We start from the raw sequence: 12,657 nt of genomic DNA, 5'->3' as shown, positions 1-12,657 counted from the left end.
TCTCACGTCGCAATAATAGGTACGCACCTTATCAAAAACAACAAGCTCAGACATGGAGGGCTAAGGAGAAAATGGAGAAACGTCTGGGCATGTAAATGATAAATTGTGAGCCTTATGATCATGGAATGAACTTAAGGCAAACTGACAGCCCGTCTCCTCAAAGGTCAGCTGATATAAGCATGGAGGATCGCAGTAGCAGAAAAAAGATCGCAAGTGCGATAGTAACTCCGTCTCGACAGGGCCGTGATGAAAATGTTACTAGAAGAGACAGAGACACAGTTCGATTATTGTCTTTCTCTCCTAAGGAGAAAGCACAGCTTGATGACGCTCAGATAATAGGGGCTTTAAATGACATGGAGATCATTGGCACAAGTAATATGGAGGATGTGGATCGCGAGGATTCTTTGATGGTTGTGGATAATGATGATGACTTGCTGGGGGATGAACTTATGGATATGGATGCTGAAGCCATAAAGGACGCGCCAGCAGTTGGTGCGGAGGGAGTAGAGGCTACGAAAGGGAAGCCTAGAGCTTCGTCCTCACGCAAAATTGGAAGCAGGGCAGGCATCCCTCTCGGCCTTCCAAAAAAGAAAGCAGAGTTCCTCCGTCGGGGATCTCCGAAGCTGCGTAGATCATCTTCTCGCGACGTACTACGCTCAGAAACTCATCGTTCGGGACATAAGAAGATCCATAGGGACAGTTCACGCAACGATTCTGGTTTGGAGGGGTCCAAAAACACCTCCAGGCATCATCCATGAAGACACTCAGTTGGAACTGTCGAGGGATTGGGAACGACCTCACAGTTCGACGCCTTACGGAGATGTGTCAGAAGCATCGCCCAGGACTTGTGTTCCTTTCTGAGACGAAGAATAAAAGGCGGCTGTTGCAAAACATTCAGACCGACTTAGGATTTGATCATTTGTTTACTGTTGAGCCACTTGGACTCAGCGGAGGTTTAGCTTTATTTTTTATGGATGAATTTCAAGTTAATGTTTTATTTTCAAATAATCGTATGATTGACATTGAGGCAGTCATTGATGGAATAAAAGTCTATATGACGTTTGTTTATGGAGACCCTGTATTAGAAAGAAGAGATCAAGTTTGGGAACGTCTTACGCGTTTCTCAACAACAAGAAATGGACCTTGGTTCATGATAGGAGATTTTAATGAAATAACATGTCATGATGAGAAAACAGGAGGAAGACCACGTCCTGCTAGTTCTTTTCTTCCTTTTAAGCAGATGCTTAAGGATTGTGGTATGCTAGAATTTCCTTTCACAGGTGATATGCTTTCTTGGGTGGGGAAGAGGGCAGGAGGATCAACAGTCCGATGTCGTTTAGACAGAGCTGTAGGAAATGCAGACTGGCATGAGAAGTTTCCCCACTCGGCAGTAAAGTACATGAGGCTATGGGGATCGGATCATCGTTCGATTCTTGCAGATATACTCATAAAGCCAACGAGAAGATCCAAAATGTTTAAGTTTGACAAAAGATGGTTGGATAATGAAGAGCTAAGGCAAGTTATCCTTGAGGGATGGAAATCTCCTGATCTTCCTCCCAATGCGTCTATCATGGAACATATCTCCAGCTGCAGGAGAGCCTTGAGTGAATGGCGAAGGCAAAATAATGTCAATTCGGCAAAACTAGTGGAGGAGCTTAAAGAAAAGGTAGAAGGATTGTATGCAGATGATAATGCCACAACTGAGGAAATTGCAGCAGCCCTAAAAGAACTCTCAGATGCCCTTAAAGCAGAAGAGATGTTCTGGAAGCAGAAGAGTCGGGTGTTTTGGTTGAGAGAAGGAGATAGAAATACAAAATTTTTCCATGCCTTGACGAAGCAAAGAAGAGCAAGGAATAAGATCACACAGCTCCTAGATGAGAATGGAAATATTGTTGAGGATGAAGAAGGACTAGTAGCCATTGCTACTAGTTATTTTAGGCAAATTTTTGAATCGTCGAATCCAGAGGAAATTGAGGAGGCGTTAGCTCAAGTTCCAACAATGATCACTGGTGATATGAATGCCAACCTTACATCCCCGGTCTCTGCATGGGAAGTCAAATTAGCGCTTTTTGCCATGCATCCAGAGAAGGCCCCAGGACCAGATGGGATGACTGCGCTTTTTTACCAGAAATTCTGGGATATAGTACAAGAGGATTTAACTCTTATGGTTAATAAATTCCTGTTTGAGGGGTAATGGCGAGTGGACTGAATGATACAAATATATATATCTTATCCCGAAGGTAACAAAGCCAAATGCAATGGCTCAGTTTAGGCCCATTAGTCTGTGCAATGTCAGCTACAAGATAATCTCTAAGGTCTTATGCCAGAGGTTAAAAAAAGTACTACCAGGCTTGATATCGGAAACCCAGTCAGCCTTTGTTGCTGGGAGACAGATTTCAAAATAATGTTATGATCGCTCAGGAAATGTTCCATGCATTGCGAACAAAGCCAAGTGGGCGGAATAAAAGGATGGCCATCAAGACAGACATGAGCAAAGCATATGATAGGATGGAGTGGTCCTTTATTGAAGCTGTCCTGCGTAAGATGGGATTCTCAGAGACTTGGATCAGCTGGGTCATGCGATGCATTACATCGGTGAAATATAAAGTTCTCATGAATGGAGAGCCAAGAGGGAATATTACTCCAGGTAGAGGATTACGCCAAGGAGATCCTTTGTCTCCTTTCATTTTTATTCTATGCACGAAAGCGCTCGCTAGCCTTCTTAATCATGCAGAGATACAAGGGAAGATAACAGGGATGCGTGTTACACGCACGTGTCCGTCGGTATCCCACCTTCTCTTTGCTGATGATAGCCTTTTCTTCTGAAAGGCGGAGCCCCGTGAATGTGAAGAAGTAATGAAAGTAGTCAGAAGATATGGCAAAGCATCTGGTCAATGTATCAACTTTGATAAATCGTCCTTACTCTTCGGTAAGCGGATTAATGCAACCACTAGACAAGAGATCAAAGATGCACTTGGGATACAGAATGAAGGTGGAATGGGAACATACTTGGGCATCCCCGAAGACATAAGCGGATCTAAATGCAAACTTTTTGCATTCCTGAAAGATAAGCTGATGCATAGAGTGAATGGATGGACAGGTAGATGGCTCTCAAAAGGTGGAAAGGAAGTGTTGATTAAATCCATCCTGCTTGCTCTCCCGACATACGTCATGTCGACTTTCCTGCTCCCATTGGAGATATGCGAAAATTTAGCCAATGCCATCGCCCAATTCTGGTGGAGCTCGAATCCACCAAAGAGAGGTATACACTGGGCAAAATGGGAAAAAGTGTGTCTACCAAGAGAGGAGGGTGGAATTGGCTTCCGAATGATTCATGAGTTCAATCTGGCGCTTCTGGCTAAACAACTATGGAGACTAGTACAGTTCCCTGATTCTCTTGTCGCTCGAGTTTTACGGGGAAGATATTATAGATTGAGTTCTCCCTTGAGAGTAAACGCTGTGACCAGCCCATCCTATGTGTGGACTAGCATTTCTGCTGCAAGAAAATTGCTATTACTGGGCATTAGACAGAAGATTCATTCAGGCTATGAAGTTAAGGTATGGGAGGATCCATGGATCCCATCGACCCCCGCGAGGCCAGCTGTCCCCATAGCGCCTGTGATGCATCCTAATATGAGAGTAAGCGATCTTATTGATCAGGGAGTAAAGGAATGGGATGTGGGACTATTGGAGAATTATGTTCATCCTGAGGATATACCATTCATAAGGAGCTTGGCAATAAATTCAACTCATCGTCGTGATACCTTCTGCTGGGACTTTACAAGAAATGGCCAATACACGGTCAAATCTGGATATTGGGTGGCTCAGAATTTATTAAAGGTAGCGGAGGAAAAGGATGTTTTAGAGCCAAGTATTACAAAGCTCCAAGCCTTTGCGTGGAAATTGAAGGCTCCTACGAAGATATGTCGTCTTATATGGCAGTTGTTAACTGGTCATGTGGCAGTAACGAGGAACTTAGTTAGACGTAATATGAGGTGCGATAATTATTGCCCAAGATGTGGAGAAGTGGAGGAGACCGTTACACATGCAATTTTTGAATGCCCACCAGCTCTTCAAGTGTGGTCTCTATCATCTACTCCGACAGGCCCAAATATTTTTCCGCTTTCGAGCGTCTACGCAAATATGGATTATCTATTCTGGAGGAAGAATAGTATCATTGGGCCAGAGCAAGATAGGGACCCATATCCCTGGATAATATGGTACATTTGGAAAGCTAGGAATGAAAAGCTCTTCAGGGGAATAGATAGAGATCCATTGGATCTAGTTAGACATGCAGAGAGTGAATGTCACGCTTGGTTTGATGCTAATGAAGTGGTACAACTTGTGGCACACGATAATATAAATGAGGAACCCCAAGTCGTACGCTTGGGAAATATTTGCTTGTTAGATGGATCTTGGACATCTTCTGCTAAATTTAGTGGAAGCGGATGGGCATGGATGGATAGTTCAGGGAACACTCAACTTATGGGAACAAGGAACCTTCCCCGACGCGAATCAGCCTTACACTCGGAAGTAGAAACACTGCGGTGGGCGATGGAGAGTATGCTACAATATTCGAACTGCCAAAGCTTTGGGACAGACTGTAAGGAACTAATTGCAATGGTAAAGGACCCTCAGGCGTGGCCAAGCTTTTCGACAGAATTGGAAAGGATAGGGACGCTACAGATATGCTTCCCAGCATTCAAAATCTCTCACGTTCCACGGACGCACAATCGGACTGCTGATTTTTTGGCTAAGAATGCTAGATCTTTTCATAGGGAGTTACATTTTGTTGGTTGTTCTATTCCGGTTTGGTTACCCAGACCACCTCAAGTTTGAGTAATAGAATGGCCTTTTGACGTCAAAAAAAAAAAAGATAAGTGTACATTATGTTACAGTAATTATTTATCAAAACTAACCTTTGTTCACAGAAATTTATATAAATACACAATCAGGTTAAGCTTGTTGTATTTGTATTTAGCTTTAACTATAAAAATGAATAAATTTACAAGTGCTTTTTCCGAAGAATTTTTGTTTTTAACCCGGGGATATCTGACAAACCGAGGCCCTATCGACTAATCTCCTAGGAGCATGTCCACTGGCATATACATTAGCAATAACAGTATGCTATAGAAGCAGTATGCTACATGAACTGTATGTTTTTGCTAAACTGTTTAATAAGATGATTGGTAGAACAGTAAGAGTATGCTATTTAAAATTATTATAAAAATTAGTATATAATATATAATATATTTATTTTTAATGGATATACTTCTAATATATATATATATATATATATATATATATACATAAATATATTAACATATAAAATTAAAAAATATATAATTAATTTATTTTATTTAATAATTTAAAATGCTCTTCTAAAAGTTTCATTTGAGAGCATTGGTCAGAGAGCATTTGGAGAGCATTAGCATTAGTAAATGATTCTCTAACTGTTTTTTTAACAATTGTTGATTGGATAATTTAAAGCATAATGCTTATGCTAATGCTCTACCAATCAAGGCCATAATGCAATATTTTGTATATGCTACAAAATAGAAATAATGTTACAAGTATTTTTCCAATTGGACAGAGTTACTTGGATTTATGTCATTAATATTTGTGTGCAACTAATATAAGACAATTTCTCCCAATTTGTTTAATGAGCTTCGATTCTTGAGATAACTTTATTCACGTAATCTGTGATATTCTTTGACATTAAGTTTTGGTTGCATGCATGAAGGTAAAGTGTTTCGAAGAATCATAGGCCCGGTAATAGCTGCGGTGATAATGATCTTGGTGATTTGCGTACGTTCTCTCTGTTGTTGTTGCTTTAAGAAGAAGAAGAAGAAGGAGGAGGAGGAGGAGGTGCAAGAAAGAGAAATGTCGACGACCAACATTGTTGAAAGTCCTACGGTTCATCAGCCAATAGCCAAACACGAATCAGAATTGCCAAATTAATTAGACATTCTAAATACAATTTCTGATTTCAAATGCAACGTAATGTCTATAAGTGTGTGATTGAAAACTCTTGTTTTCTTTTGAACTTTGTGATTAAAAAATGTTGGAACCAAGATATTCCCTATAGTTTATAAGCATTTTTACTACCGTTGCCAAATTCGCTTGTCTATGTTTTTTTCTTTTTTTAGGACTCCTATATACGAGTGATTTTTAGGTGAAATTTAATTGAATACTTTTCTCCAAAGTTCAAACTTTGAAGAACAAGATGGATGAGCACGCAGAGCTGTTGGAGCAGAGCGCGGTTAAACTTTCGCAGCTCGAAGCGGAGAACCTAATCCTCCAAAAGGAAAACTCAGCCCTTAGCTCGGCAAGCAAGAAGAGGTGCAGGTTTCGGACCGGTGTTCAACCAATGCAGCCTCTATAAACTCTAGGAGCTAACACCACTAGGTGGGATCCACCACTGAATGGAGACCCGATGAACCGAACCGGATCTTCAGGAAAAACTCAACAAAAACTAGACGAGGACGATGAAGACTCCGACTCGGATACCGACATGAAGACACGAGAAGCTGCCGCGACAAATAGATCTGCAATGACAGCCTATATGGAGTAGGTTTTCTTAAGGAAATTTGAAGCCGTCCAGTCTATGATAGAAATACTCCCAGGTGTTTCTCTCTCAATCCGAAGCAGTTCCCTGGATTCCTATGCAGACAATCCTTTCGCGGATGAGATCGCCTTGTTCGAGATGTCGAGAAAGTTTTCCTTTCCTAATATGAAGATGTATATACTTTTGTTTTTACCGGTTTTGACCATTGTATAAGTCCATTTCTAGAGTCTATTATATATATGTTTGGAGTCGTTTTAGAGTTTTTTTCAGATTCATATACGTTTTGGGAAACTTTGGATTATTGTGGAGCTATTTGGGGTGCATAACTTTGTAGGTGTGTCAGAATTTAGAACTTACTAGAATGGTATCAAGCTCATATTTTGACACAAGATATTTAATTTATTTAGCTTTCCAATGCCATCGGTTTGAGGTCGATCAAACGGTCGGATCAAAAGTTATGCTCGTTTTACTGGAGAGTGGTTTGTATGACCCACAAGGGGAAGCTGTCGAGCTTATTGCATATTGTCGACCGACACCACCTGGGTTTCGACCGACACTACTCCTGATCTGCTCTCTACAAGTTTTTATAAGTTTCAAAGAATTGTAGTTTGGCCCATAAATCTTCCTTATTTACAAAATAGCCCAGAGCGTGTTTAACATATAGTTATCTGTTTTCTAGCCATTTTTTAGACTAAGTTTAAAGGACCAGACATATATTTAAAACAAATCTAAAAAACTTATTTACTATAAACATATTTTGATCAAATAATTACTAAAATCTTTTTAAATAGCATAAATTTAGATACTTTTTTTTGATGAAATGTTGAATTTATTAATCATCAATGAAAATAATAGTTACGTACAAGAAGAAAAATATTTCTAAGGCCTAAGTGTGAGCATGAAGCCAGAGCTGCATCAGACCTCGCAAACGCGGCTTCTCCGAGTACTTCACTGACGATATGTGATTCCTCACTGTTTTCCCAATCACCTTAGCCAATTGGCTAGCTTGTCTTGGCTTCTTATTGTGCTTCCTTTCATTCCTCTCTCTCCAAAGCATATATATATGGTAGCTGGAAACACTAGGCGTAAAAGAATGTAGGCAAGACGATCAAATCTATGGGTTGTAAGATGATGAAGAATACTCTCCCAGTCTGTATCAGGAGGCCGACACAAGAGCGTACCTATCACCTCTATCTAAATCGTGTACATATACGGGCACGCAAAGAACATATGATCCCTTGATTCATTAGGAACTCCACAAAATAAAAAACCTTGAACCTGACCCCAACCACGCATACGCTCCCCGTAGATAGCATGTTCCTTATTGCAAGCCATGTAATAAAAGCAAAATCGCGGAACTCCTAATGGAAACCAAACTACTTTACTCCATGACATAATTGGATTGTCCAGACGTGTTTGCTTCCATATCTCAGCAATAGAGAAATGTTTACCAAACTCAGTCGCACTCCTCTTCCAAAGAACAACATCAGGACTTATGCAATCGTCAGCTAGCTTATGAGTTTCAACAGCTTGGACAAGGTTTCCCATTTTTCTATCACAACTTCGACGAAAAACCCACCCACCATCGTTCCACACTTTGCAAACAAAAGCTGATCTCGCTATACCAAGCTTCTGAGTGCCAATCTCACCTGCAACCGTGATCAATATACCCAACGGATGCCATAAGTCTGTCCAGAACCGCACAGTTTGTCCATTATGAATTTCCAGACTGACAAACTGCTGCGCAAGAGGTCTCATTTTGTAGTAATTTTTGCCAGACCCAGGAGCCTAGAAAAGTGTCTCTAATATCCCAAAAATACTCTTGGCGAACAAGATGCTTCCTCACCCAATCAGTCTATAGTGACATCTTTCCATTGAGCATTCGCCATATGAGTTTAAGAGAGAACCATAGAGACATCATTGATACTTCTAACCCCCAATCCTCTTTCCTCCATCGGCCTACAAACCTTCCTCCAAGACATCTTTGCCTTTGTAGAATCATTTGGTGAACCGCTCCATATGAATGCAGAGCACATGCTATCAATGCTGTCCATACAAGACGTAGGCAAACAAAAATCTGAGCACCAGAAATTTGTTGTTCTAGCAATAACCGATTTATTAAGCATGAGACGTCCTGCGAACGAGAGAGATTTGCCCGTCCAGCTCTGAAGCCGTGCTCTGATTTTAGCCAGTAGAGGCTCGTAGTCACTCCTTGACATAATTTATGTTGTGGAGGGTAGACCAAGATACTTAACCGGTACACCTGAAGTTGAGAACACCCAGCAGAGACAACCACCTCTTGGAGCCTTTTCTTATCTACTCCAGCCGCAAACACCATAAACATTGCAATATTAATACAAAGCCCTGATTTCCTGGCAAATTCATCAAACACTTCAATAGTACCTTCCAAGGAGGAAGGAGATCCATTTGTGAAGACCATAATATCATCGGCAAAGCTAAGATGTGTCAACTTGATTGACATACAAAGAGGATGATACCCTATCCGCCTATTAAGCACCGCCAAGTTAAGCAGCTTAGAGAGCACGTTGCTGACTATGATAAACAGATACGGCGACAGAGAGCAGCCTTGCCTGATTCCCCGAGAACTAGAGAAGAAACCTTCCAACTCTCATTGACTGAGACCGAGAATGCAACAGTATCTACACATCTCATAATCCAGTTAACAAAGAGATCCGGGTAGCCCATAGCGCGAAGAGTAGCTTTAATGAAAGACCATTACACAGTGTCAAATTCCATGGATATATCAAGCTTGATGTCTGAACGAGATGAAATCCCCGGCTTGTGATAATCTTTCACTAACTCTGTTGCCAATAAGAAATTTTCAAGAAGAAGGCGACCTTTAACAAACGCACACTAATTCAATTTGATAGCTGAAGGTAGAGTGGCCTTGAGACGTCTATCAAGAATCTTTGATATCACTTTGTATACTATATTGCAACACGCAATAGGTCTACAGTCGGTCATACGTTCTGCCTCTGGCGATTTGGAAATCAGTGAGAGAAGCGTCGCGTTAGTGCTCTTAGGCAGGAAGCTATATAAGAAGGACTGAACTGCCAGAATAAAATCCTTCCCCACCACAGGCCAGGATGCCTTGTAAAACATCACAGTAAATCCATCCGGGCCAGGAGCCTTATTCGTTGGCATAGAGAACAAGATCTTTTTTATTTCTTCACCCTGATCTGGTCTAACAAGATCCCCATCTGCTGCAGCAGGGCATCTATAGTCGACCACCTCGTGCAAATATTCCATAGAAGCATCCTTGTAATTGATCGACTGGCCATTCAGAAAGGTATCGAAGTGCAGCACCGCTTCAGCCTTGATCTCTTTCGGGTCTATGAGAACCCTTCCATCACCTGCTATAATTCTCCTGATTGCATTTTTAGAGTTTCTAGCTTGACAGACCTTGTGGTAGAAGCAATTATTACAGTCTCCAAGTCCCATCCATTGGACCCTTGATTTCTGGAAATAAAACTGCTCTTCGATGCCTAAGATATGATGCCAGTGTTCCCAAGGGGCTGAGACTTCCTCAAAAGCTTCAGACGAGGGAGATTATGTAGCCACATTTTGTTTCATACAGAGATCCTCATAAGCTTTCTTGACACGAGATGGGAGGTCCCCAAATATGTTTCTGTTCAGCTCTCTAAGACAACTCTTTAATCCTTTGAGTTTACTATGAAAGATCTTCAGAGCTGATCTTGAATGAAAGAGCGTCTCAGTAGAGTTCCAGCCATGATCTACTACTTCTAGGAACCGTGGATGACCTGTCACGTGATTGAAAAACTTAAAAGGCTTCCTGTTTGTTGGTTCAATAGGTCTGAGCTAGGTCCAACATCTCAGATGGTCCGACACTCCTCTAGCTTCAAACATAGTGAAGGAAAGGAATGTAGAAAGCCATTTGCTGTTTACCAAGACTCTATCAAGCTTCTTACTAATCGGATTATCAGGCTGCCGTTTAGTCCATGTGAATACTGAACCCACTTGCGCTAGATCAAAGAACCCTTAGTTCCTTACTGCATCCTGGAAATCTCTCATGGCGCTAGTCTCCGCTCCCAGAGAAGTGCCACGTGAGTACTCATTAGAGGGGAGAATCACATTGAAATCATCTTGACCTATCCTTATATACTCATTTCCTACCGCTCTAGAACCTACATCTTCCATCTCTTTCCATAAAGACGTTTGCTCACTTGCTTGATTAAATGCATAGACGAAAGAAGCTAGCATGATCTCACCCAAGTTTTTGATTCTGACCCAGGAAGTAATCATTTGAGCACTTATCGAAGCTGGTACAATTTCAACCTCATCAGACCAGTAAACCCATATTCTGCCCAAAGGATGATGACCATAGTTACGAAAACAGCTCCATCCAGGAAATGTAGCGTCAAACAAAATCTGAAAATTCTTCTTTTTCACCCTCGTTTCAACTAGACAACCAAAACTCAACTTTGCAGCTTGTAACCAATATCTAACAGCTTGTTGTTTGCGTGGCTTGTTGAAACTTTCTTGCTGTTACTAGCCTTGATTGCGTGATTGAAACTCTTTGTGGGAATCACATGCTTCCTACCCCCTTTACCTCTACCTTTCTGGCCAGAAGCTTGAGTGGCAGTTGTTCGAGTGGCTTCTAAAGAGATATTTTTCCCTCATCTGATCTTTAACCTTAGTAGGCTCCATAGCCTCTTGTACTCGGTCTTCCTCCTCCTCCGTCAATTCGACATCTTCCTCCTCCTCCTCTTCTTCTATCTCACCTTATTCCCTGATGTTACTTAAGACTTGTGATATACCATGGATTTTATCCATTTTTAGCCATAGTATATATATGTGTTAAAATACGTATTAATTGTTTTTGGAGTCTTTTTAGTATGTTTTCAGGTTTTGGAGTGATTTGGAGGAAAGTGGTGATTTTGGTGCATTTTGGAGATATGATAAAGACCAGTAGCTGACCATCGACCAGCCTAGCGATTGATGATCAAGGATGATAATCGATCTACACACACTCTGTGTTGTCGATCGACGGCGAAGCGCACAGAGGCCAGAATGGTTCCAACCGACTTTGAGCCCAAGTCCCACAAGAATTACCAGATTACCCCTAACGAGTTTTAACCTAATATTTATCTGCTCTGCCATTGTTCTAGGCAACACACGCTTTTCTACTCTTTCTTACTTTCATACAGGAAAATACTTAGAGTCTTAGATTTGGAGAGAAGATCCAAGAACTTCTTCAGAGATTTGTGATTGGAACTCCAGTTTTCTACTCTATTCTATTTATGCAGTTTTTATATCTTGTTGTTATGAATTGCTTAGCTATGTCTGAGTAGTTCACTTTGTTAGATTTAGGGTTCAGTTATTCATGAGAGATTAGCCCAAAATATAGAATTGCAAATGTTAGGATATGAATCAATTAACTGTTCTTAATGCATGTGTTCTAAAGTAGCTAACTTGGACATTGCCTATAGATATTAGGGCGCAAGCGGAAGCTTGGTTCTCTTTCTGAATTAGTTTAGATTGTGCTAGGATTGCTAAAAACAAGCGGAAGCTGATTTAGTTAAACCTAGTGAACTAGTCAAACCTGTGCGATAACGTTCCCTGGAAGGTTCATCGATCGACAACTCAGTAGTTGTATCGATTGACGGGCTGAAAGGTGTATCGATCGACACCCAATTGTTGGAATCGATCAAAACTTTTTCAGGATCAACAAGCGACAACTGAGGTCCTAGATCCAGCGATAGATAGTCTAAAAATACGAAAGTTGATCGACTATTCTTATTGTTTGAGTTCTAGAATATCCATTATATGCTTAGTATCTATATCTTTATAATCTTGATTGCCTGAATAGAAATCCTAAGTCTAACGCTTTTCATATATGTTTTAAAACCCCAATTCAATCAGTCGAACAATTACTTGTTCACCCCTGCTATTTACTGCTTTAAACCTTTTTGCCTAGCTTAACTATATAACTAGATAAATCTATTGCGTGTCTTAGCTCCCTGTGAATTCGATCCCTAAGTGCTACAACTCGACCACTTATTTGAGAGTGTAAATCACTTTTTAGGGTAATTTGAGTGATATCAAAT

At 40.8% G+C, this 12,657-nt stretch overlaps 1 protein-coding gene across 1 annotated transcript; it reads right to left on the bottom strand.

The window, feature by feature from the left end:
• Nucleotides 1-7,724: 7,724 nt before the first annotated feature.
• Nucleotides 7,725-8,326, bottom strand: LOC106393051. Its single transcript, XM_013833802.2, has 2 exons — nucleotides 7,840-8,326; nucleotides 7,725-7,762 (listed from the first exon to the last, which is right to left on the bottom strand). The coding sequence occupies exons 1-2, from the start codon at nucleotides 8,324-8,326 to the stop codon at nucleotides 7,725-7,727; spliced, it is 525 nt and encodes a 174-aa protein (XP_013689256.2).
• Nucleotides 8,327-12,657: the final 4,331 nt, after the last annotated feature.

This window comes from Brassica napus, chromosome C4, assembly GCF_020379485.1.
Source record: "Brassica napus cultivar Da-Ae chromosome C4, Da-Ae, whole genome shotgun sequence".
NCBI lineage: Eukaryota > Viridiplantae > Streptophyta > Magnoliopsida > Brassicales > Brassicaceae > Brassica > Brassica napus.
This window is presented reverse-complemented; position numbering and strand designations above follow the sequence as displayed.

Coding starts and splice junctions, on each gene's coding strand:
- LOC106393051 (XM_013833802.2), bottom strand. CDS start 8,326: ATGAGACCTCTTGCGCAGCAGTTTGTCAGTCTGGAAATTCATAATGGA. Junction 7,763..7,839: donor TGGTTGGGGTCAGGTTCAAG/GTTTTTTATTTT, acceptor TACACGATTTAG/ATAGAGGTGATAGGTACGCT.